The 27,515-nt window shown below is 45.1% G+C and overlaps 1 protein-coding gene across 1 annotated transcript; it reads right to left on the reverse strand.

Moving 5' to 3' along the window:
* Positions 1–2,172: 2,172 nt before the first annotated feature.
* Positions 2,173–2,682, reverse strand: LOC147960020 (uncharacterized). Its single transcript, XM_087533093.1, has one exon. It carries the CDS (start codon positions 2,680–2,682, stop codon positions 2,173–2,175), a length of 510 nt encoding a protein of 169 aa, XP_087389219.1.
* Positions 2,683–27,515: the final 24,833 nt, after the last annotated feature.

Consider the following 27,515-nt stretch of genomic DNA (forward strand, 5'->3'; position numbering starts at 1 on the left):
CGCCCGACTGCAGCCATAGCCAATCCGGCGGGAATCCATTGCATCCATCGAAATGGCGCTTGGATCCACCAGGGTTGGTAGCTCGAGGCGCGTGACCGCGGCCTTGCCGGATGCGGCAACCTCCGACCAGCGGTGCAACTCTGAGGTGGTGGCGGCATCGGGCTCTGAGTCGGAGGTCAACTCTGGCATGCATCACGGTTTGCGTGTTGTGGATGCACGGCGGGAGTCAGAGGTTGCGTGAAGCCGTGGTAGCTGCTGAGACCGAGGCCGCGTTGGAGGAGTTGCACGCCGCCTTGGAGGAGGAAGTCCTCCGTGCCCGCATGATCGAGAAGTGGCAAAGGAGAATGGCGCGCACCATTGCAAGGGAGCAAAGCCGGTCTGTCCGTGCCATGGCCGGATTGACCCCCAAAGAAGAGGAGGAGGAAGCCAGTGATAGGTCAGACAACTCAAGCAGTGAGCAGATCCGTCTCGATCCATTTTACATCTTCGACCACTACATTCGCGAGAAAGACGGCAAGGGAAAGGGCAAGGGCAAGGGCAGCCGTGGGTGAACTTCCTACGTGGCTTTAGTATGTAGAACATGACAAGCTTTGATGGTTCGGTGGCATGTATGATGAAGTAGTTGGACGATATGTGTGGGATAGAGATGTATGTTATGTGAGTTTACTTTATGTTCCATGTGATTGTATGGTTTTGAGGATTTTCTAATAAGATACCTAGTTGTGGACCCAGACATTTGAGCGGTGACCAGTCAATGTCCATGGACACGCCCGGGCGCGTTCTTGGATGTTTAGGGAGGCAGGTTAAGTAGGCCCGGTTGTATATGCTTTAACATAGACTAGTGTCATATATATGACTCTAATCTAAGTCACTCTCCACTATGACTAGCCTAACTCACAAATCCCATTACTCATATTTTCTTTTAAAATGCATCGATATGCTAAATATATTGTTTAAATATGTACACCAGACTATTCTCCCATGTCCAGCTGATTAGCACGTCATGTTTGATTTGGTGACTTGTCATCACTACTCTCTTGCGAGATTAGCACACCTTGCATCGAGAATTAATAAGATTTTTAAGAGACCATCCAATTTCTGCTGAGTGCAGCTGGCCTCCGACGCTTCGGCCGAAGAGGTCATGGATTTTGTCAGTGTCAGTCTCTAGCCACCACAGGCAAATTGGGAGGCGGCATACAAGGAACTCACAAGAGCAACACTTGCTAGTTCGTAATGAACTGGTCCGTAATGAACTGGAAGCTGCCAATATTTTTCTGCTCCTATCCAAATTGATTCTCTGCTAATATACTATAGGAATGTCCGTGCCTTTCTAAAAAAATGTCTAGAACATAGCAAGGAACTTCCGCCACTCTTACTTGTCTGTTCTCTATCTTTCCGTGGCACTACGTTTGCTCCACCGTTTGTGTCGTCATTTATAACATGGATCGGTTGGTGCACATTTACATTCCGTATCACTAAATGAATTCTATAGATCTATACTAGAACTAAAAACTAATGAATGTTATTGATTCTCTTGTTTGTTTGTAACAGTGAGGATGCATTCAAGTAGGACTCTTTTTTCTTCTCATATTTGATTGCAAAGATGCAGTACTTTTCATCCGATTTTCATATGCTGAAGAAGATTCAATCATCCATACCTAGGAAAAAAAAATGCAGCACACCATTGAATTTTGCACCTTACTAAGATCGGACCCGAGGTATCGTACATGTAATAGTTTCGTTCGAATTAAAAGGTTAAACCCATATGTGTTACCATTTACTTTTAACAATGTTTTTACAAGTTTGAAATTCTGAATAGCGAAGTGATTCTCAATACTTCAACACAAACGAGTGTTCAAGATGGTATATTTGATAGTTCCACCATAAAAATAGTGATAAAAGATCCCCTCAAATAGAAGCACGTACTCCACAAGTCATAGGTTTTGACTCCCATAGGCTTAGGGGGACATACCACCTTAGTTTTTGTATTTTTTTTGCCATGTGTTCCAAACAAGGCCTTTTCGCGAATATACAAGAGCTTGTGTATCATTCATTGATAGAACACAGGAATACAAGTGGCCCATCGCTAGCCCAAAAGAAATGGCCGACGGGCGAGAGAGTATGGGGGGTTACACCAAGAGGGTATGGGGGGGAAATGCCTCATGGAGATTACTAAGGCAACAGGTTGGCCCAGCCATGGTTCCCACCAGCATCCCAAAGTCGGGCTTCTGTGGTGATGAGGTCAAGAAGACGACGTAGGGATCGCACGTCACCGTCAAAGATGTTGTCGTTCCAGTGCTTCCAGAGCAGCCACGCACCAAGGAGCAGTAGCGAGGTGAGCCCCTTGCAGGAAGGTGTAGGCGCGGCGGTGCAACAGCGGTGCCACCAATCTAGGAACTGGTCATCTAGAGATGGTGCGGGCATGGTGGATCGACACCACGAGAGGAGCTCATGCCACAGCTGCCGAGATAAGGAGCAGCCAACCAGCAAGTGGTGCATGCTCTCGAGCTCCTGGTCATAGAATAGACAAAGAGGTGCATGTGGGAGGTCATGCCTAGCGAGGCACTCGGTGGTCCAGTATCGATCAAGTAGAGAAAGCCACATGAAGATCTTGATGCGTAGCGGGGCTCTAGTTCTCCAGGTAAGGCGCCACTTGGGATCCTCCATTGAACCATGGAACATGGCGGTATAGCCAGAAGCTGTAGTATATGCTCTAGACTGTGTCCATCATCAGGAGAGGCAATCAGGTTTCAAAGGGAGGGTGATGTGATGAAGATGTCGCTAGAGGTCAACATACTGAACCATGGCCGTAGGCCCTAGCGAGCCCGAGATGTCGTGAACTCAAGCGCACATGCACAACCCTTCCTGAACCGTACAATACTTCAACGCCTACGGGGGATCATTGAAAGTGCTAGTGATCGACTAGAGGGGGGTTGAATAGGCGATTTTTATGAAAGTCTTCAAAACATGGAAGTTTCGAAGACAAACGATAGAAATAAACCTATTACCATGCAGCGGAAGGTAGACTACACTAGGCAAACCATAGTCAAGTATTCAATGGAGTGAAAGCACAATGACTAATAGCAGCTAGGCAGTAAAGATCAGGTAGGAAGATATTGTGAAGCCAATCAGAACAAGCAGTCACTCAGTGAAGACAAAAGATAAAGCAGTCATACAATGACTTCACAAGGACCAACAGTAAGTAAAGGGAAGGGAAGGATGAAACCAGTGACTCGTTGAAGACAATGATTTGTTGGACCAGTTCCAGTTGTTGTGACAACTGTACGTCTGGTTAGGGAGGCTGAGATTCAACTCAGAAGACCTCGTCTTCATCTTATTCCCCTTGAGCTAAGGACACCCAGTCCTCGCCCAATCACTCTGATAAGTCTTCAAGGTAGACTTCCAAACCTTCACAGACTTCTTTCACCGGCGATCCACAATGACTCTTGGATGCTTAGAACGCGACGCCTAACCGGCTGGAGGATTCACAGTCCTCAAGTGTAATAAGTCTTCAGATCACACCGACAGGAAGACTTAAGTGATGCCTAACACTCTTTGGCTCTGGGTGTTTAGGGCTTTATCCTCGCAAGGAATTCTCTCTCAAAGGCTTCGAGGTGGGTTGCTCTCAAACGACAAAAGCCGTGCACTAACTCTGAGCAGCCAACCGTTTATGGTTGTAGGGGGTGGGCTATTTATAGCCACTAGGCAACCCGACCTGATTTGTCCGAAATGACCCTTGGTCACTAAGGAACTGACACGTGTTCCAATGGTCAGATTTCAAACACACACGGCAACTTTACTTGAGCTACAAGCAAAGCTGACTTATCCAACTCCGGACAAGATTTGCTCTCATAGTCTTCACTCGAAGACATAGGATTTTGGTTAAGCATCACTTCAGTCATTCTGACTGGTTCACTTGGACCCCACTTAACAGTATGGTGGTTCCTATGACTCAACAAAGAAGAAAAAGAACGACGAAAGAACCAAGTCTTCGCGCTCCATAGTCTTCATGCAATGTCTTCTCTTGTCATAGTCTTCAATGTGAATGTCTTCACATACCACCTTTGACTTCAATGTCTTCTTACATTTTTAGGGGTCATCTCTGGTAGAAAAACCGAATCAATGAGGGACTTCTACCTGTGTTATCCTGCAATTCTCACAAACACATTAGTCCCTCAACCAGGTTTGTCGTCAATACTCCAAAACCAACTAGGGGTGGCACTAGATGCACTTACAATCTCCCTCTTTTTGGTGATTGATAACAAACTGGTTGAAGTTTTCAACGGGGAATAAAATATGTGAAATTGTAAAGGATAGGTTATTGTCTTCATAAGTGGCAAAGGCTCCCCCTGAAGATATGCATATAAGTAATTTGCTTTTGGTATGCAAATGCACATGGCAGGTTGTACTTGTGGAGATCCTCTTCAACTTATGATGACAATTCATCATGCATGAAAAGTATGTGAAGATAATGACATGCATAATGAAAAATGGACGTCTACAAAATGATCTAAGTGAAGAATTTATCGTCGCACATGCGGAATTTATCATCGCATCACAGAAAAGCAAATAAGTAGCAGACGACCATCGAGTTTGAGTGTTACAACTCAAAGAACCAAATGTATCAAAACGCGAGAGTTGTAAACACTAGGCAAAATATAAAACCACCGCCCATATGGACCCACTTGAAGACTATCAAACTCATATGCTTCTCCCCTTTTTGTCAGTAAGGACCAAAAAGGTTTGAAGACATAGAGCACCTACTCGTTCCCATGATGAGTTGGTGAAGCAGCAGGGTCGTCGGAGTTGATTGGCGGTGCAGACGAACTCGGTGTAGTGGTGATTCGCGCTGAAGGTGATGAAGTAGCATCGTCTTCATCATCGATGACACATGCATTCACTGTTGCAGCAGAGGAGGAGAACTCAGAGTCTTCAAGAGACGGAGTACGCCGCAGCAAGGTCCTTCTTGGAGGTGTTGAGTCAAACTTGAAGCGTTCAGAGAAACCATCCTATTGAAGATCATCTTCAGAATACATAAGCGTCAGCCCTTTCCATGTACGCCGACAAGTTTCATGGGCGACAAAGGCATTCTTGGTGGCAAGGTTGCGAATCCTGTTTACGTCCACCAAGAGGCTTTGCATTTGGCGCTTCAGCCAGTCATGATGCTTATCCTGTTTCTGATGAAGGGCAACCAGAAGCTCTCGGTCATTGAGAACACGGGATCGCTTCTTGGGCCGTTGTGCAATGGTGCTTTCAGTGGCTTCAGTGAGGGCACGATAAGGTGCACGGGTAGTACCAGCCAGAGGATATACACGAGTGACTGCTGGGTCGCCTTTAGTGTGTTGAGAGAAACTTTGCTTATCAGCATTCTGAAGACTAAGGGGCTCCTTGGCAGGCTCTGGATAGATGGCTTCAACTGACATGTTGACTCAGGCAGAAAAATCCGATGATTGCGAGCAGAGGGCTGATAGGTGACAGCTGAGTGTAGTTTGATCAGACGCATAATCCATGGGGCGTAAAATTTCAAGCCAAAGAGATCAGATCCGGATGCAGCAAGTTGGCGGATGAAGAAGTCTTGTGCATTGAAACTTTTGCCGTGAAGAATATGGAAAACCAAAGTCTTCATTGCACCTTCCAGCTTTGCATGTGGAGAATGTCCTTTGATGGGCTAGAGAGTTCGCCTTATGATGTGATAGAGAGTGCGTGGCAGATACTCAAGGTTGTAGGATCGAAAGTATGTCTAGAAGGGGGGGTGATTAGACTACTTGACCAAATAAAACTTAACCTTTTCCCAATTTTAGTTCTTGGTAGATTTTAGCTAATTTAGGACAAGTCAAGCAATCATCACATCACTCAAGCAAGCATGCAAAGAGTTTATGCGCAGCGGAAAGTAAAGCATGCAACTTGCGAGAATGTAAAGGGAAGGGTTTGGAGAATTCAAACGCTATTGGAGACACGGATGTTTTTCCCGTGGTTCGGATAGGTGGTGCTATCCTACATCCACGTTGATGGAGACTTCAACCCACGAAGGGTAACGGTTGCGCGAGTCCACACAGGGATCCACCCTAGGGCAACGGTTGCGCGAGTCCACACAGGGCTCCACCCACGAAGGGTCCATGAAGAAGCAACCACCCACAAAGGGTCCACGAAGAAGCAACCTTGTCTATCCCACCATGGCCATCGCCCACACAGGACTTGCCTCACTAGTGGTAGATCTTCACAAAGTAGGCGATCTCCTTGCCCTTACAAACTCCTTGGTTCAACTCCACAATCTTGTCGGAGGCTCCCAAGTGACACCTAGCCAATCTAGGAGACACCACTCTCCAAGAAGTAACAAATGGTGTGTAGGTAATGAACTCCTTGCTCTTGTGCTTCAAATGATAGTCTCCCCAACACTCAACTCTCTCTCATAGGATTTGGATTTGGTGGAAAGAGGGTTTTTGTGGAAAGCAACTTGGGAAGGCTAGAGATCAAGATTCATATGGTAGGAATGGAATGTCTTGATCTCAACACATGAGTAGGTGGTTCTCTCTCAGAACATATGAGTTGGAATGGTGTGTGTGTTCTGATGGCTCTCTCTTTTAATGAGAAGAGGTGGAGGGGTATATATAGCCTCCGCACAAAATCCAACCGTTACATACAATTTACCAATCTCGGTGGGACCGAATCAGAAAACTCGGTCTGACCGAAATAGTAAACCTAGTGACCGTTAGGAATTTCGGTGGGACTGACATGCAACTCGGTAGGACCGATTCGGTTAGGGTTTGGGCATAACGTAATCTCGGTGAGACCAATTACACAAACTCGGTGAGACCAAATTTGGTAATTAGCTAACCAGAGAGTTGGTCAGGCAAACTCGGTGGGACCGATTTGCTCTTTCGGTGAGACCGAGTGGAACTCGGTGAGACCGAAAAGTTACAAAGGGGAAACACTGAGTTTACATTGCAATCTCGGTGGGACCGATTCGCTCTTTCGGTAAGACCGAAAAGTTACGAAAGGGAAACAGAGAGTTTGCAACCCCATCTCGGTGAGACCGAGATCCTTATCGGTAGAACCGAATTGCTAGGGTTTGGCAGTGGCTAATGACAAGTGAAACTCGGTGGCGCCGGATAGGAAGAATCGGTAGGACCGAGTTTGGCTTAGGGTTTAGGTCATATGTGGATATGGGAAAGTAGTTGAGGGTTTTGGAGCATATCACTAAGCACATGAAGCAAGAGGCTCATTAAGCAACACCTCATCCCTCCTTAATAGTATTGGCTTTTCCTAAAGACTCAATGTGATCTTGGATCACTAAAATATAAAATGAAGAGTCTTGAGCTTTTGAGCTTGAGCCAATCCTTTGTCCTTAGTATTTTGAGGCTTCCACTTTCACATCCATGCCATGCCAATCATTGAGCTTTCCTGAAATAATCATCTTGGAATAGCATTAGCTCAATGAGCTATATGTTGTTATGAATTACCAAAACCACCTAGGGATAGTTGCACTTTCAATCTCCCCCTTTTTGGTAATTGATGACAACATATAGATCAAAGCTTCGACAAATGATAATAAGCATGAAATATATCGTCGCTTTGAAAAGTATGTGATAAGTAAGAGCTCCCCCTAAATTTGTGCATATTTAAAATTTGCTTTGGACTGCAAATGTACAAAGAGTTAGAGTTATGGGTTACTCTTCCATGTCACATACATCTTGGTGGAGCGCTCAAAATGATAAGAATGAAATACATGCACTCATCACCAAGAATAATGAATGATCACACAAGATAGATAGGATAATGGCATTAAGCAAGCATTAAGTGTAGCTTATGATCAAACACATGATCATCAATGTCTCACAAATAATGACGTAGTATCAAGCACTCAAAAGCAGATAAGTTCGAAAAACCCACCAAATAAAGCAAGAGAGAAAAGCAACACTCTCTCTCTCGAAGCCTATGATCTATACATCTTCTCCCCCTTTGGCAACAAGTTACCAAAAAGTTCCTAGAAAATGCATAGCACTAGATCGACGCTCAGGCTTGATCTTCAGATGGTGGTGGAGTCCGGAGCACTCCAAGGACGAAGCCTTCGGTAGACGTGGTCGGAGTCGAGGCTGAAGTGGATGCTGGAGCTGGTGGAACTGAGGCTGTGGCTGGTGCAGACGTTGTAGCTCTGGTGTCAGAAACTGGCAGTGCAGACGACCTCGGACCTCGTGGCACCCTCGCAAAAGCATCAGTCGTGGTCCTGCCTCTCCTCTCATTCATGTCCTCCTGGAGCTGCTCCACGGCAGTCTGTATCTCTGTCACCTTGATGTCCAAGTCATAGAACCTCTGTTCCATGATCCTCTCTAAACTCGCCTGGTTCTGAGTCAGGGTGGCTATACTGTGCTCAATCCGCAGGGTGGACGCAATCAGGTAACCAAGCTGCTCTTGTTTGGTTTTCAGGAAGTAATTAGATGCCTCCACTTGAGTAGGCATCCTGGCAGCTTTCTCCTTCTTCGCCTTCTCCTTCTGAGCTTGTGCATGGGCAGATGATGGTTCATTCTCAGTCATAACAACTTGATTATCTTCAAAATCTAGACGGATGGGCAGGTGTTCCTTATCCAACAAATATACGCCCGTGCCCATCTTGGAGTTGATGAGCTCCTGAATTTGAGGGGCATATCCACAGCTCCTCTTCTGATCTGCCGCAGTCCTTTTGATTGTTTCCACTATGAGGCTCATGACTTTGAATTTTTGAGGCACGTCAAAGACATGAAGCAAATTGATCGCGTGACCTCTGATCATCTTGTGATCTCCAGACTTGGGCAGAAGGGTGTGCCTAAGGATCCAGTTGATCGTAGGCAATCCTGATAGCAGATAATGCACTGAGCCAAACTTGAACGTGTCAAGTGCTTCATTCGGAATCTCCTTGTACATGTTGGACATGGAGTTGTGGTCCATCTTTTTCTTGGCATAAATGTCCAAGTCATCTGCTTGCTCCTCTGGGGCATTGATCAGCTTCGCCCATTCCTCAACAGTAGAGTGGTACCTTTTACCCTCTGACATCCATGTGATCCTGCCATCCGGATAAAAGTGTGCTGTGGAGTAGAATTGCATGATTAGCTCCTCGTTCCACTTTGTGAGCTTCTGCCCAACAAAGTCTGCAACTCCACACGCACTAAAGCTGTCAAATACTCCAGGGTAGTACTCCTCGCTGTCCTTGATATAGGTCCAGTCGACCCATCTCATGTCACATACAATTGGCTTCTTGTCAAGTAGCACTGTCTCATAGAAATCCTGCTGCTCCTTGGTATGAAACCTGTAGTCCACTGCAGTCCTTCTCCTAGAAGCATATGGATCTACTTCTCTCCACTTCCTGAGCCCTGAGTCTCTCCTGAGCTTCATATCCTCAGCCACAGGATGAGCATCGTTGTGGTCTGGGATCTTGGGCTTGAGCTTCCGAAGGACATTCTCTTCCTCTTCCTCTGCAGCTTCAGGCACTGGGGCCTTGTTCTTCTCAGTGGCTGGGATGCTTCTTGTGTTTCTCTTTGGTGCACTCTTAGGCTTAGATGCAGCCTTAGGTGCTTCCTTGGGCTTGGATGCAGCTCCCCCTGACCTTATGGCATCTCCCATTAGCTTGGGTGCCTTGGGCGCTGGTGCAGCTGCCTCTTCTTCCTCTTCCTCTTCCATGATGGAAGCTTTGCCAAGCACTCTAGCCACAGTCTTCTTCACCCTCTCCTTCCTTTTCTTGCCCTCAGCTGCAGCTGGCTCTTGGGAAGTGGGCTTCTCAGTTGAGGCTCTAGCCTTTGACATGGGCTGCCTGCCTGCTGGCCTTTTGATTTTCAGACCTGGCTTAGTGCCTTGAGCTGGTTCAATTCTCTTGAAAGTGTCCTCTTCCTCTGCCACACAGTCCTCATCTTCAGAGTCTGAAGTTTTCTTCTTCCTTTGTCTCGTGGCAGCCTTTGGCAAATTGCTAGGAGTGCTCCTGCTGCCTTCATCAGATGAACTGGAGGGACTAGTGCCCTCACTCATCACCACTTGCTGCTCTGACAGATTCTGGCTATCACTCTGGTCTGACATGCTGCAAACTGACTGCTGACCCTGTGAATAGATTATAGAGGTGATAGAGTGGATGAGCATCACAAAATGCAGAGATTTTTGCAAAAAGAATGATCCAAAAACTTAGTTTTAGTTTCCCACTGAAATCATCTCGGATCTACCGATTTTCAAACTCGGTGATACCGAAGTAGTTTTGGAACCTAAACTAGTGAACTCGGTAGGACCGAGTCACAGTTCGGTGGCACCGAGACTGCTAGGGTTTCATTGAGTTCAAAAATCGGTCACACCGATAAGTAATTCTCGGTCAGACCGAGTCTCACTTGTGCAATGGCATAAGCCAAATCGGTGGGACCGAGTTTTTCAACTCGGTGGGTCCGAGATAGTTTCGGTGGAAACCTAAACCTAGAATTTTCGAATCAAACCTAATCTATGAGCGTTTTGACTGGATAGAAATTTATCAAACGTGGCTAGAAACAATATGATCACAATGTGCTAGGAATCAGATTGAGGAATAGCACAAAGATCAAGTCCATACCCTAGTTCGGCAGGGACTTGCTACGGTGGCAATGGCGGGGCAGAATTCCCGTTGACGGCGACGGAGACCAGCGACTGGAGGCTGCTGGCGGCGAGAAGACGATCCGGAGACCTCGAGGGCAGAGCAGGCTATCGTGCGGGCGAAGGGGTTCAGAGAAATTTCCAAATTTTGCCCGTGACTATATATATAGCCCGACCCTGTCGGTGTGACCGAGTAGAACAACTCGGTGACACCGAGATTCATAACTGCGTGCAGTTACTGAAACTCGGTGTGACCGAAAGGTTCAAATCGGTTGCACCGAGATCGAAAACCTAGATCAACTTAATGATCTCGGTAGGACCGAAAGTGGAGTATCGGTCATACCGAGAATCATAAAAAGGTTTTGGAAGTTTAAGTCTATGACGAATCGGGGACTCCGAGCGCTCCTCACACAGAGTGGTTCGAATCTGACTTGATCAAATTTTGTGATGCAGCATGAATAGAGTTTGAGACGAGAAAAGCATAGATAGCTAGAGGACGTTCTTAGGCATTCTTATCCATCCACTTGGCAAAAGAGGATAAAACCAAGCAATCAAAACAACAAGTGGATGTCCTCGAATGAGTAAAATATGCAATCAGCATGCTCACACAATAAGATGGCAAATGAAATATGTGGCAAGGCATGCACAACCAATTCTAGCATTTATCAAGCAATTTGCGATGACTAGGTCATCTATATATGAGTACATTGACTTAGGAGTCAAGTGAGAACACTTGATCATAGGTCATACTCATCGTTTAAGCTCAAGTGGGGTTACCACTTTTACATAAAGCATTGTTGTGTTCACATCTTTAGAGTTGCTTTAGCTCAAGTCTTAGAGTAAAGCTCCCCCTAGATGTGATATCCCCCCTAAGAGGGATGAACTAACCGTGGGTTTTGTCGATGATGATTTCATGTAGATATTGAAGATGTGGATGCTCAATGTTGATGTAGATCTCTTGGAGCTATCCATTTGAGTGAATTGCACTTTCAATACCTACATGGGTTAGTCTCACAAGGAACAAACAAGGATATCCATAGACATAGAGTGATGCACACAAAAGATGATGTCCATGAAAACTTTTAGGTTACCTTGTCCCTTGTCTTACCAACAAGAGGGTTTGTGACTCCTTGAACTAGTGCAAGATGTGGAAGTTGATTGCACTTGTTCTTGCCAAAATGATAAGAGTGAAGTATGTTGGCGGAGTCACCCTCAAGAACTCTCTAGTTCTTCTTCTTTTGGATCCACATCATCTTGATGGGAATCCTTGGAGTTGTAGTCGTACTTGATGAAGTGGAACTTGAAGTAGTCTTGGGAATCCACTTGACTAAGGTTTTAGGAGCTTCTTCAAATGCATCAATTTCCTCTTGAAGCTTGTCCTTTCCTTTTTGCTCATAGTCTTGTGGTGGAACATCATCTTGAGCTTATGTCCCCTTGAAAGAAGTATACTTCTCTTGTTGAGGGACAAACTTTGTCTTGGGGTATTGATCTTCTTCCCATTCAACTCCATTGGCATTGAACTTTCGTTCAAAACCAACACCTTGATTCTTCCGGTGCATTCCTTGCTTGCGCATAATTTCCTCGAATTGCTTACTCCCGGCAAGGCTTTTGTACACTCCTTTCTCTATAATTCCCTTCAATAAACTATTTTCTTGCTCAAGTGTAACTTGGCTAAGAGAATCATTAGTGGAATCAAGAGAACTATTAGAAGCAACAATATTGGATTTAGCATGATCATTGTTACTACTAGAGGAAGAATCTTTCTTGTTAGACTTGACTTGAGGCATGTAAGTGGATAAGAGTAAACGCTTGGCAATGTAAGAAGAACTTTTCTTGCGGAGATCATCATTGATTGCCTTTAAGAACTCATGCTCTTACTCAAGATTGAGCTTTTCAAAGCATAGTTTCTCATGAGCTCTTAAAAGTTCTCGATGATCTTCGAAGATAGTGTCATGAGCTAACTTAAGAGTTTTTAGTTCTTTAGTTAGAGCCTCAATCTTCTCCTTATCATTGTCACTCGTTTTAGCATGATTAATTGGTCTTTCATCATAGTATTCATCACTAGAGTTGTCACCAAGCAAATCATCACCTAACAAGTCATCTTCATCACTATTGAAATCAACATACTCGAGGTGTGTTACCTTAGGACCTTTGGCCATGAAGCATCTTCCAATTCCTTCATTTGGTGAGTCAAATATGTCGTAGGAGTTGGTTGACACAAGTGCTAGACCGGCAACACCTTCATCTTGAGTATCTTCGGAGTCGGAGTGATAACTTCTCTCAGAGTGGCTGTCAGAGTCGGAGCCGGATACCCATTCACCAACATGAGCTTGATGTCTTTGTCTTGTGTAGCTCCTTGATGATTTTTCCTTCCTTTCCGAATCCTTGCTTCTCTGTGAGTATCTTCGTTCATAACGATCATCTTTACTCCTTCTCTCTCTTGCTGGTGATCCTTTGCTTCTTCTTTTTGGAGAATCTTCACTTCTCTTGTAGGGAGCCGTACACTCATTGGAATAGTGTCCGGGTCTTCCACAATTGTAACAGTTTCGCTCTCTACTAGAAGATCTTTTGTCATTGTAGGACCTTGACTTGGAGCTTCTATCTTTGCTTCTAATCTTGTAGAACTTGTTGAAGTTCTTCACCATTAAGCTCAATTCTTCATTGAAGTCTTGTTTCTCACTTGATGATGTAGGGGCTTCACATGAGGCTTTATAGGCACCACTTGATTTGTTGTGAAGTTCCTCTTTATCCTTAAGTGACATCTCATGAGCAACAATTCTTCCAATCACCTCCGTTGGCTTGAGATCTTTGTAATTGGGCATCATTTGGATCAATGTGCACACGGTATCATATTTTCCATCCAAGACTCTTAGGATCTTCTTGATGATAAATCTATCGGTCATCTCTTCACTTCCTAAGCCGACAATCTCATTTGTGATGAGAGCAAGCCTAGAGTACATTTCAGCGACACCTTCACCATCCTTCATCTTGAACTTGTCAAGTTGTCTTTGAAGCACATCCAACTTGGATTCCTTGACGGAGTCGGTACCTTCGTTCATATCAATCAAAGTGTCCCAAATTTCCTTTGCATTCTCAAGGCGGCTGATTTTGTTGAATTCTTCAGGGCACAATCCGTTGAAGAGAATATCACAAGCTTGAGCATTGTATTGCAACATTTTCAACTCATCCGCGGTAGCTTCACGGTTTGGTTCTCTCCCGTCAAAGAAGTCACCTTGCAAACCAACACACACAATAGCCCAAACAGCGGGGTTATGTCCAAGAATATGCATTTTCATTTTATGCTTCCAACTAGCAAAATTAGTACCATCAAAGTAAGGACCTCTACGGTGATAATTTCCCTCGCTAGACGCCATACTCTCCTCGATTGTGAAACCAAGGCTATGACCACCAAAAGCTATGGAGATCAAGCAAATGGAGACCAAAGCTCTGATACCACTTGTAGGATCGAAAGTATGTCTAGAAGGGGGGGGTGATTAGACTACTTGACCAAATAAAACTTAACCTTTTCCCAATTTTAGTTCTTGGCAGATTTTAGCTAATTTAGGACAAGTCAAGCAATCATCACATCACTCAAGCAAGCATGCAAAGAGTTTATGGGCAGCGGAAAGTAAAGCATGCAACTTGCGAGAATGTAAAGGGAAGGGTTTGGAGAATTCAAATGCTATTGGAGACATGGATGTTTTTCCCGTGGTTCGGATAGGTGGTGCTATCCTACATCCACGTTGATGGAGACTTCAACCCACGAAGGGTAACGGTTGCGCGATTCCACACAGGGATCCACCCTTGGGCAACGGTTGCGCGAGTCCACACAGGGCTCCACCCATGAAGGGTCCACGAAGAAGCAACCACCCACAAAGGGTCCACGAAGAAGCAACCTTGTCTATCCCACCATGGCCATCGCCCACACAGGACTTGCCTCACTAGTGGTAGATCTTCACAAAGTAGGCGATCTCCTTGCCCTTACAAACTCCTTGGTTCAACTCCACAATCTTGTCGGAGGCTCCCAAGTGACACCTAGCCAATCTAGGAGACACCACTCTCCAAGAAGTAACAAATGGTGTGTAGGTAATGAACTCCTTGCTCTTGTGCTTCAAATGATAGTCTCCCCAACACTCAACTCTCTCTCATAGGATTTGGATTTGGTGGAAAGAGGGTTTTTGTGGAAAGCAACTTGGGAAGGCTAGAGATCAAGATTCATATGGTAGGAATGGAATGTCTTGATCTCAACACATGAGTAGGTGGTTCTCTCTCAGAACATATGAGTTGGAATAGTGTGTGTGTTCTGATGGCTCTCTCTTTAATGAGAAGGAGGTGGAGGGGTATATATAGCCTCCACACAAAATCCAACCGTTACATACAATTTACCAATCTCGGTGGGAACGAATCAGAAAACTCGATCTGACCGAAATAGTAAACCTAGTGACCGTTAGGAATTTCGGTGGGACTGACATGCAACTCGGTAGGACCGATTCGGTTAGGGTTTGGGCATAACGTAATCTCGGTGGGACCGATTACATAAACTCGGTGAGATCGAATTTGGTAATTAGCTAACCAGAGAGTTGGTCAGGCAAACTCGGTGGGACCGATTTGCTCTTTCGGTGAGACCGGATGGAACTCGGTGAGACCGAAAAGTTACAAAGGGGAAACACTGAGTTTACATTGCAATCTCGGTGGGACCGATTCGCTCTTTCGGTAAGACCGAAAAGTTACGAAAGGGAAACAGAGAGTTTGCAACCCCATCTCGGTGAGACCGAGATCCTTATCGGTAGAACCAAATTGCTAGGGTTTGGCAGTGGCTAATGACAAGTGAAACTCGGTGGCGCCGGATAGGAAGAATCGGTAGGACCGAGTTTGGCTTAGGGTTTAGGTCATATGTGGATATGGGAAAGTAGTTGAGGGTTTTGGAGCATATCACTAAGCACATGAAGCAAGAGGCTCATTAAGCAACACCTCATCCCTCCTTAATAGTATTGGCTTTTCCTAAAGACTCAATGTGATCTTGGATCACTAAAATATAAAATGAAGAGTCTTGAGCTTTTGAGCTTGAGCCAATCCTTTGTCCTTAGCATTTTGAGGGTTCCACTTTCACATCCATGCCATGCCAATCATTGAGCTTTCCTGAAATAATCATCTTGGAATAGCATTAGCTCAATGAGCTATATGTTGTTATGAATTACCAAAACCACCTAGGGATAGTTGCACTTTCAAAGGTCTTCAACAAAGAACTCCTTAGGATATTCAGCATCTGGAGGCAAAGGCTTCATCATGCTAAGCATCGGACTCATGTTGGGTTCAGGCTTGTGAAAAATGCTTTCCATAGCAGCACTGTGAAGCTGACAACCAGGTTCATAAAGATCTCCTGGAGTGGGCAGGCCAGTGAGCTCAATGATATCAAAGGCTTTGGCTTCATGATGAACATTGCCTGTCATCCACTCAAGGACCCGAATCTTCAGGTCCCTGTTGTAGCCACGAATATGAAGAGTGGCATAGAATTGGAGCAGCAATTCTTTGTTCCAGTGCTCCTTGTCAGTGACGAACTACAACAAACCAGATTCTCTGGAAGCAATCCAGCGCTTCTTCCAAACAGGGCAGACCAGTTATGGCTTTAGTGTCAAGACGCATATGGGGAAAATGCGACCTTGATTGTACAAGATGCATGAGTAATAACTGCGTTGTTGATAGCTCTAGAACCGATCAGAAGATATTCTTGCCTTTGAGTAGGGGTTCTTGGCGCTATTGAAGAAGGTGTTGTGTGCTTTGAAGCCATTGATATTGAATGATCCGGGTGCAGATGCAGTGCCTGGAAACCTAGGCAGCCTTGGCATTAGCTTCTGAACCCGAGGCCTGCGCTCGACGTGATAGTCAAATTGGGGACCAGCAGCAGGTGGAGGAACAAGAAGAGGCCATTTGACAGTGATGAGCTGACCATAGTTGATGCTTGCTCAATAGTATGTGGCCTTGGTGGCGGAACAGGAGCAGTGGCATCAACAGAGGCGTCATGCTGCACATCTATTGCAGGTGCATCATTGGCTTGATTGGCCTCTGGCACAGTGTTAGGTGCAGGCTCCACAGTGTCTTCAGCCATGACCACGTCATTGGCTTCAGTGGTGTTAGTGGTGGCAGCCTGAGGATTTTCAACCTCCACTTGAGGAGCTGGAGGGTCGGGCACTGACATGTTCACTTCAGGAACAACTTCTTCAGTGATGGGGGAAGTAGGGACACGTTCTTCTGCCTGTTTTTCTTCGGCTGATGCAGCCGGATTGTCTTCAGCAACTTTAGCTTCAGACTCGGAAACGTTCACAGTAGGAGTGACTTCGGGGAACACCTGACGTGCAACAGATTGGTGGTGCACTTCTCCTTCTGAAACGCTCGAAAGAGGGACTTGGGGCCTTGGTCCTTTGCGAAGCCTGCGTAACGCTGGCGATGCCTGTGAAGATGGAGTTGGCTGGGCCTCAAAGTCATCCTCTTCTTGCACTGATGGGGTTGCTTGCGGTTGGGGAGAGCTTGGAGTGTCTTGTCTCTGTGGGTGATCAGCCCACGATGCATCCTGAGCAGTTGGCGTCAGAGGACGACCAATGCTGATGAGTTCGCTGTGCATAAGCACAGGAGATGATACCAATTGGTGCTCGATCTAAGGAAGGACTTCATCATCTTCAACATTGTCATGGTGACCAATGTCTTCAGCAGCGGTGGGGTCAACTGCTGGAATGTCTTCAGCTTCAGGAGCCTTTGTGGAAGCAGGCTCATGAATTACCATCTGTCGTTCTTGATGCAAAGAGGCAGGACAAGCAACCGAGATGGGCTCAACAATAAGGGGCTTTGTGGGAGCAGCCCGATCTTTCTTAGTTTTGCGCTTCTTCTTGGAGGGAGCGACATCAGAAGCTTCAGATGTTTTCTCTTTCTGGCTTCAGCGTCGGCAGCCCTTGTCTTCTTTAATTCTGAAGCCACTGTGGGGACCTTAGGCTTCGAGCCTGTCATATTGGCTGGGAAGACAATGGGATGTGCTTCCTGCCTTGTTGTTTCGGGTTCGGCCATAGCTGGCTTCTTCTTCTTCGTTGCAGCCATCCTGGGATCGATGCCAGGACGCCCAAGAGCCTTGCACTTTTCAGCTTCATTGTAGGCTTGCACGCACTTGTCAGCCAGACTCTTCATGCGCTCACGAGAACCTTTATCTTCTTCGCGTTTCTTGAGAAAGGCTTCCTTGAGCTCATGCAGCATAGTCTTGAAGTTCTTGACATCTTGCACGCTGAGCTTTGCCATGTGCTACTTGAACTGAGCTTTCTCATAGTCGATCTTTTGCTTCAGTTCAACGATGCGCTGAGCTAGAGCTAGCTCAGAAGCAATGGCGTCAGTGAAAGCGACGCTGAGGCCAATTGGAAGTTGCAGATCATCAAAGCTGAGATTGGGGGTTTCAAACCACTCATCAATGAAGTTGTGAAGGATTGCTACATCAAAGAGAGGCAAATCATTGAAGATTTCTGCTTCTTCTTTGCTCTTGATCAGTTGCTCAAGAGCGTCATCTGCAAGATCTTCATCGCTGGACAGATCAATGGCGTCGTTGCACAGAATAGTAGCAGCAGTCAGTTCTTGGCTGGTGGGTTGCAAGGGCATCTTTACTCTCAAGGGCTTGGAGATGCGTGACAAATCTTCAGACTGCATACTGTGTTCAGGAGGTGAAGTGGCCAGAGGCTTCGCTTGTAAGACCTTTGGTGCAGGAGCAGGCTTTGAAGCTTTAGGTTTCTTCAGTTTCTTTGGCTTCGGCGGTGCAGGCGCTTCATCAGATTCAGCGTCATCTGCAGGCTCATCCACGACTGTCCCTTGAACCATGATACGAGTGATGAGACCTTCCAGGTTGTAGAAGGGCCCAACAAGATTGGGTTCAGCTTCGCGTGTGCCATCAGCACGAGGAGCAGAGGGGCCTGGATTGAAGTCTAAGCCTCGTGACTTCTTGTTCTCTTTGGCTGAGTTCTTGGCAAACTGAAGGTTGCGCTTGAACAGATTATCATCGCAGCACCACAGTAATGAAGATGGGTCTGCATCAGCAGGCTGCAGTCCACGGACCATGCAAGGATAGAAGCCTTGTTCAATGGCTTCAGCTCTGGACTTGGGTTGAAGATTTCTGTATAGAATGTCTCCCCATGGTCGTTTGATGGCATTCTTCTCAGCATACTCCTGGGTCACGAACCTGTACTTGAACCACTGTTCTGCCCAATATCTTCGAATCCATTGGATTCGAGTTTTTCGCTGATTGTAGTCCTCCTCTGGATCTGTCTTGTACAGCTCATAGAGGTCAGGAGGCAAATCTCTTGAGGTGTTGCCACGACACTGTCTGCCATCCTTTTTTGTAGGTTTCTCTGGTGCCATGAAGCTTAAACTGAAGGGCTTCAACACGTTTAAAGGCTTCAAAGGCTTCCGCTTTCTGGTCAAACAGGAACTGGCTTCGGGAGAGTTAATGTGATGCTGTAAGAATTCTGCAAACGAATGCAGACTATGAGAACCAAGGGATTCTCCCACGGACATGTACCTGTGATAGCATTAAGGTGCGAGGGAAGGGGAAGAGGTCATATGCATTCTCAGAAGGTTTTGAAGATAAATCAGTTTAGAAGACATTGACCTCATAGTGCGAAGTCATTCACTCATAGATAGAGAGTTGGTTCCAGATTTGTACGAATCCACGAATAAATACAAGTGAGGAATCTAACTACTTTGTGAAGCATAAGTGAACATACCAGGCATATTATGAGATGCAGTATGAAATAGATCCAACTTGTGTGAACAGAAACTGCTTGTGGTAGAAAGTGATGAATCTATAGGATCAAAGGGGCCGTAAAAAGGAAGTTTTATTTACCACACGAAGAACTGCTAGACGGAGTGGGAGAGGAGGCCGAGTAGTTCGATCGTCTGTGCCCTAACTTGGCGATGGAGGACACCTACGGCGACGGCGGAGAAGACGATGTCCGCGGCCGGCGTGAAGACGGCGTCGGTGAGGTCGCGGCAGCTAAGCGCTTCGTCGTCGGCGTCATCGAGGGCTAGCGGTGGCACTAGGGTTTGTGCAAGAGTGGAAGAAAGGATAATGACTGTGGTGAGGCGTGTATTTATAGGGACAGGAGCGGCACAGTGTTATTACATAGGTGCCCCTGGCGATTCACATCTGAAGGACACGTGCCTATCATGCAACATATCGGAAGTTGTTCCACGTTCCCACGCACGCCTGGATTGTTGGGTGGTCGTTCCCACTTCTCCGGGTTTCAGGTGAAGGAATTAGCATTTAAAACGGACTTAATGTTTGTCTTTGTATCTTCTGCTGACTAGGATGCAGAGAAGACATTCGACAGTTTCAATAGAATGTATATGATTTGGACAGATAGAGTTTGAGATAGAAAGCATAGAGAGATTAGGGTCCGATCACATTCACTTAGTTCAAAAGATTCAACAAGGAAGACGTAGCTATAAGTGAATGATGTAGAGGACAGAACACTAGTATGTATATATCAGAAGACAATCAAGTCAACATAGTAAAGATAATCATGAATACATGTTGAAAATGAAAACAAACAAAATGTGAAGACATAGCACATGTAACGCCATGGGTAAAGCACTTCAAAAGAAGAATTTGGTGGTGGCGTTACCCACCGTATAGGAAGTATTAGACCCAGACACGGCGCACAATTATCGTGGCGCTCCGAAGTCAAATTCCACGTTAATGTATTCACACTCAGAATGTAAGTCTTCATTGATTGAAGATATACTTTACTTCGTGTGTTGCACATCTAAGTCATCAATGTGCATAAGTGTTAGGATGTGTGCCAGATCACAGGACATTTGAGGATTCCAAGATATTTAGCTCACACCGTAACTTGCAAAACCTCTTCTCATCCAAGGGCTTGGTGAAGATATCTGCCAATTGCTCTTCAGTGTTGACGTGTATGATATCAATATCTTCCTTCACAACATGATCTCTGAGAAAGTGATGACGAATTTCAATGTGCTTTGTCTTCGAGTGCTGAACTGGGTTGTTGGCAATCTTGATGGCACTTTCGTTGTCGCAGTACAGTGGTACTTGCTTCAGGTGAATGCCATAGTCTTTGAGTGTTTGCTTCATCCATAGAAGCTGAGCACAGCAAGATCCAGCAGCAATGTATTCAGATTCAGCAGTGAAGAGAGATACACAGTTATGCTTCTTTGAAGACCAACATACAAGTGATCGTCCCAGAAAATGACATGTGCCTGATGTAAACTTGCGATCCACCTTGTCACCAACATAATCAGCATCCGAGAATCCAACTAGATCAAACTCTGAGCCCTTTGGATACCATAATCCTAGTGTTGGGGTGTGAGCCAAGTATCTGAGAATTCGCTTCACAACTAAGTGATGCGATTCCTTTGGTGCCGCTTGGAACCGGGCACACATGCAGACACTAAGCATGATATCTGGTCTAGATGCACATAAATAAAGTAAGGAACCAATCATGGAGCGGTATACCTTTTGATCGAACTCTTTACCATTGTCGTCGGGACCCAGATGATGTTTGGCTGGCATTGGCGTTGTGTAGCCTTTGCAATCTTGCATTCCAAATTTCTTCAGGCAATCTTTGAGGTATTTCTCTTGAGATATAAAGATGCCGTTGCGTTGCTGACGTATTTGAAGACCAAGGAAGAACTTCAGCTCACCCATCATGGAGATCTGATATTGCTCTTGCATCATATATCCAAACTCGTCAGTGTATTTCTGATTGGTGCAGGCGAAGATAATGTCATCCACATATATTTGGCACACAAACAGTTCACCATCATATGTCTTCGTGAAGAGAGTGGGGTCGAGGGAACCAAGTTTGAAGCCTTTTCTCTTCAGAAAGTCTTTGAGTGTGTCATACCAAGCCCTAGGGGCTTGTTTGAGGCCATACAGTGCCTTGTTAAGCTTGTACACCATATCAGGATGTTTTGGATCTTCAAAGCCAGGCGGTTGTGCAACATACACTTCTTCATCAATCTTGCCATTGAGAAAAGCGCTCTTCACATCCATTTGATGTAGAAGAATGTTGTGATGATTTGCATAGGCCAGCAGTATGCGTATGGCTTCAAGTCTAGCCACAGGAGCAAATGTCTCATCGAAGTCAATCCCTTCAACTTGAGTATATCCTTGAGCAACGAGACGAGCTTTGTTTCTGACAACTTGACCATGCTCATCTTGCTTGTTGAGATATATCCATTTGGTGCCTATTATATTGTGCTTGCGAGGATCAGGACGCTTAACCAGTTCCCATACATTATTCAGCTCAAACTGTTGAAGCTCTTCTTGCATAGCTTGAATCCATTCAGCTTCCATGAAGGCTTCATCAACTTTCTTGGGTTCAGATATTGAGACAAATGTGAAGTGCCCACAGAAATTTGCTAGCTGTGTTGCCCTTGAACGAGTGAGTGGACCTGGTGCATTGATGCTATCAATTATTCTCTCAATCTGTACTTCATTTGCAACACGAGGATGTACAGGATGAAGATTTTGCTCTTGCTGATCATTGTCATCGTTAGAAGGATTGTCTTCAGGCTGAGCATTGTCTTCAGGTTGATCATTATCTTCAGGTTGATCAAGTGCAGAGATGATAAGTTCCTCTTTAGGTTGAGCTTCAGAAGGTATGATTTCTCTAGTTCCCATAAGTTTGATTGATTTACTGGATGGAACTTCATCTAGCACATTTGGCAGGTGCTCTCTTTGCGAGCCGTTAGTCTCATCGAACCGCACATCCACAGTTTCAATCACTTTATAGTGAAAGAGGTTGAAGACTCTGTAGGAGTGTGAATCCTTTCCATATCCAAGCATAAAACCTTCATGTGCTTTTGGTGCAAATTTTGAATTGTGATGTGGATCCTTGATCCAGCACCTGGCACCAAATACTCTAAAGTAACTGACATTTGGCTTCTTCCAGTAAGGAGCTCATAGGATGTCTTGTTCAGAAGCTTGTGAAGATAAACACAGTTGATGATATGGCATGCAGTATCAATGGCTTCAGGCCAGAATTTTCTTGGAGTCTTGTATTCATCAAGCATCGTCCGAGCCATCTCAATAAGTGTTCTGTTCTTGCGTTCGACGATGCCATTTTTCTGTGGCGTGTACGGAGCTGAGAATTCATGTGTGATGCCCAAAGTATCAAGATATGTATCTAGGCCAGTGTTCTTGAATTCAGTGCCATTGTCACTTCTAATGTGCTTTATCTTGATGCCATAGTTGTTCATTGCTCGATTGGCGAAGCGTCTAAAGACATCCTGCACTTCAGTCTTGTAGAGGATTATATGCACCCAAGTATATCTTGAATAATCATCAACAATGACAAAGCCATAGAGACAAGCAGTAGTAGTAAGAGTTGAGTAATGAGTGGGACCGAAAGGATCCATGTGAAGCAGTTCGAAGGGTTGAGTCGTTGTCATGATTGTCTTCGAGAGATACTTGGCCCTCGTCATCTTTCCTGCTTCCCAGGCACCGCATAAGTGATCCTTCTTGAACTTGACGCCCTCGATGCCTATGACATGCTTCTTTCTTGCAAGAGTGTGCAAGTTCCTCATGCCAGCATGCCCTAGCCTCCGATGCCAGAGCCAGCATTCTGAAGTTTTTGCTAGAAGACATATGGCAAGCTGTGGTCCTGCTGAGAAATCTACCACGTACAAATCATCTTTCCGATACCCTTCAAACACTAGAGACTTGTCAGATTCCATTAGAACAAGGCAACGATATTTTCCAAACATCACAATCATGTTTAAGTCGCAAAGCATTGAGACAGACATTAAGTTGAAACCAAGGGATTCAACAAGCATGACTTTATCCATGTGTTGATCCTTTGAGATTGCAACTCTACCTAGACCCAATACCTTACTTTTACCAGTGTCAGCAAATGTGATGTGACTTTTGTCAGATTGACGTAAGGTTGAGTCCATCAGAAGGCTTCGCTTGCCAGTCATGTGATTGGTACACCCACTATCAATAATCCATTCTGAAGCAGCTGGTGTCGTACCCTACAGTGTAGATAGGGGGATAGGCTTCACGAAGAGAATTGTGAAGCAAAAACATTTGACGAGCCAGTGGATTATGAAAGCTTAGATCGAGATTAGGACTGATAGGGCAAGTAGCAAGCGACTCAGAAATAAAGTACATAATAAGACCATTTGGGCATTTGATCTTGCGCCCTACAAGATGTTTAAGGTCCCCAGCAATATCTTCAGACGATTTTGGTTTTCGACTGGAGACCTTTCCCTGCAAAAGAGAGTTAAGATTTCATAGCCACCCACATCTTCAAGGGTGGCTTCGAAGCAATGAGTCTAAGTGCAGCATCTGAGAACTTTGGCTTTGGAGCCCTAGCAAAAAGTCTTGCAGGTGGACAAATAGTACTGATAAGAATAAGCAGAATAGTTCTTGGTCCTATGAACATGGCGGTTTGATGAAACACGCTCATATTCACAGGCCTGAGTATGGCTTCCCTGCAAAACATTTGCGTTAGTGCGGCTCAGGTGAGTCCTCTGTCTATATGAAGCCTTTGGACCGTATGAAGCCTGTGGTCTGGGGTTTGTCTTCTTCACTTGTGATGTCATGACGACATTCACAGGAAGATTCTCCAAACACTTTTTCGGCATCCAGACCTTCTTCATAGGCGGCCCATTCCTGCAGTTAGTACCAATATACCTGGCAAACACTTCACCATTCTGATTCTTAAACAGTTTATAGTTTGCATCAAAGGATTCATCAATAACAATGGGATTAGCACAAGTGAAGCCAGATAGGGTGGATGGATCCACTGAAGGTCCCTTTGCAGAAACCCACGTGGTTTTGGGGTACTGCTTAGGTTTCCAGTAAGAGCCATCAGCATTCATTTTCCTTTCGAACCCAACACCCTCTTTCCTAGGGTTTCGATTCAGGATCTGCCTTTTGAGGACATCACACAGTGTCTGATGCCCTTTGAGACTTTTGAACATCCCTGTTTCAAGCAATGTCTTCAACCTAGCATTCTCATCAGCAATAGCAGTGGCATCCTCAGCAGAGGGGTTAGTTATCACATCAACAGTTGAAGATATTGCAACAGTAGCAGCAGTAGAACATTCAGCAACAGAAGTAGCGTTATCACGCTCAATGCATTTAAGACATGGTGGTTCAAAACCTTCCTGAGCGAAACTGATCTGTTTGGCGTGAAGTGACTCGTTTTCTTTTTGAAGATCTTCATGAGCCGCTATCAATTTTTCAAGGTCTTGCTTCCTTTGAAGATAATCATAGGAAAGCTTTTCATGAGATGTTGAGAGCGTTTCATGACGACTTTCAAGTTCCTCATACTTAACATGAAGATTTTTTATGTCTTCAATTAAGGACTGAGATCGAGTCATTTCAGCGTCTAACAGGTCATCGCTTTTGTCTAATAGTTTTTGAATATGTTCCATAGCTTTCTGTTGTTCAATTGCAATTTTAGCAAGTGTTTTGTAGCTGGGTTTGGAACCACAATCAGAGTCATCTTCACTTGATGTTTGATAGTGAGTGGCGCGTGAGTTTACCTTGACACCGCGTGCCATGAAGCAGTAGGTGGGAGTGGAGTCGTCCTTGTCATTAGCATCGGCGTTGGTGACATTGTCTTCAGTGTTGAAGATGGACTTGGTAACGTAGGTTGTAGCCAGACTTGCCACACCAGAATCGGACTCCTCCTCAGACTCCACCTCCGCCTCCTCAGAAGCGGACTCCTCCTCCGAATCCACTTCCTTGCCAACAAACGCACGAGCCTTGCCAGATGAGCTCTTCTTGTGTGATGAAGACTTTGAGGAAGACTTGGAAGAAGACATTGAGTATTTCTTCTTCTTCTTGTCGTCAGAATCATACTCCTTGCTCTTCTTTTTATTCTTGTTCTCATTGTCCCACTGCGAACACTCAGAGATGTAGTGGCCAGGTTTCTTGCACTTGTGGCATATTCTCTTCTTGTAGTCAACGAACGGATCGCTGGGGGCACAGCCAAACAACCCCAAAAGAGAGGATCAAAGTCTAACTTGAATGCGAAAGATTCTACAGTACCAAAAACAAATGAATGTTGTCGATTCTCTTGTTCGGTCGAGGCAAAGAAGGCGTAGTCGTGAGTCTTGTTCATGTGCTAGGGCTTTGGGTGAAAACCACAAACTCGGCAGCAGCTACGCATCACGCCGTCACCCTTCTAGGGGCGTTGTCGTGGAGTTTTGGTGTCATCAATTGGTTCCAGACGGGGTGATAGGCTAGCTTTAAACTTCTTGTTTTATCTTTCGATCCGCTTTGTAAGAGAGTCTTCTAGTCACATTGTATTGTCCTCCGTGTACTATTTGGTGTTATTGCTTTATATAGAAAACAAAGCGAAAGCCTGTTTCAAGTGAGAGAGTATGCATTTTTAATTGTAAACTTCTGGTTTAAAATGTCATGTTTTTCTTTTTTTTTCTTTAAAAATGATTAGACAAGTTTAAAGTTCTGAATAGTCAAAGTGATTCTCAGCAGTTAAACGCCATGATAAAAATAGTACACAACATTTTCAAACAAAAACACGTACGCTCCACTTTGCTGTAAAAAGCAGTTCTCACTTCTCTAGTTAATCACCACAGACCACACAGCTTATTTTAATTGATGCTGCTGAAAAAATGCATTACAATTTCATCCGATGCATATGTAAGACAGAGAGCTAAGAATTAACTCACAGTATTTTTATTCCACACATCAATTAATCCTCATCTGTAGTATAGCCTAAGTAACTAGCTAGTCGATCCAACCGGCCATGAAAGAAACTGCTTGTGTTGATGTCGAAGACATTTGCCAAAGGTTCGAAATTGCCCTGTAGGGGACTGAAAAATCAGCTAGCTGGAGCAGCAGCCATGCATGCACCTGCTAGCTCCTGCATCTGCATGCATGCCTGAATCTGCAGGACTCGACAGCATGCAGAGGTGGTGTCGTCTCGGAGTTGCCCGGCGGTACTGCGGAACAGATCGATCGGCCACCGCCTCAGATCCGTCCCAGCGAATGCACCGGCGCCGCCGCAAGCATGCTGGATCACATGGCCATGGCACGCCGGCCGGCCGGCAGCTGTATCTTTATCTTGGGCCGGAGGTGTGCGTGTGTGTGTGTGTGTGTGACGGTGCAAGATGAAAACGAGAGATTAGGCTGCCGGATGGTTTTATACAGTGAGCAATTGATGGAGAAAGTTGGGCGTGATCGATGGGCGGCATCTTCCCGAGGGATATGCGTCTCCACCTCCTTTTCCTGCCTTTTTAACTTTAGCAATGGTGATGGCATCTCCATCCAGGATATACTCGAGCAAGAGGAACCATAGAGGGTGGCATGCGCAGGTCGATGTACTTTGCCCTGCCCTGCTCCTTCTTTCCCCTTCGTGCAGTCATGTCTCATGTGTAGTCTTTTCCAACAGCTCAACCAAATGAATAAAAGGCGGCCTTTATTTATTTGCAGATCCCTTTTTCTTCTTCTTTTATCTGGCCATACACATGCCTTTTAATTAGGTGCAAAGCTAATAATGTCTGGGTTCCCTTTGTTTTTCTGCAAGTTTTTTTGGCTACGCTTATGATTCGGTGTAAAGCTAATAGATTTCTTTTGATATACTAATAATTTTTTGTGCGTTGCAACGAGGTATACATATTGTAGTGTGATTTAATGCCAATCATGTCTAATATATACCTTGCCATGAATGATTGTTTTTCCATGATACTAGTAGAGATAGAGATAGAAATAGGAAACAAAGGATGACCGATCGCGATTAATTCCTTCCAGCAGATTTATTGTGTTAACAAATAATTACCGATCATGGTTGATTTCAGGAAATATTTAATGGGGGGTGTCAGATTTTTCTCTCGAGCGAACACACTAACTATCATTGGACTAGTATAATGCCCGTGCGTTGCCACAGTCTTTTGAAATATTTCGCTGGAAT

The sequence above is a fragment of the Triticum urartu genome, chromosome 7A, assembly GCF_056163025.1.
Source record: "Triticum urartu cultivar PI428250 chromosome 7A, HENAU_Tu73, whole genome shotgun sequence".
Classification (NCBI taxonomy): Eukaryota; Viridiplantae; Streptophyta; class Magnoliopsida; order Poales; family Poaceae; genus Triticum; species Triticum urartu.

Bases quoted from the DNA above. Each gene is read 5' to 3' on its own strand.
- LOC147960020 (XM_087533093.1), bottom strand. From the start codon at position 2,682: ATGTTCCATGGTTCAATGGAGGATCCCAAGTGGCGCCTTACCTGGAGA.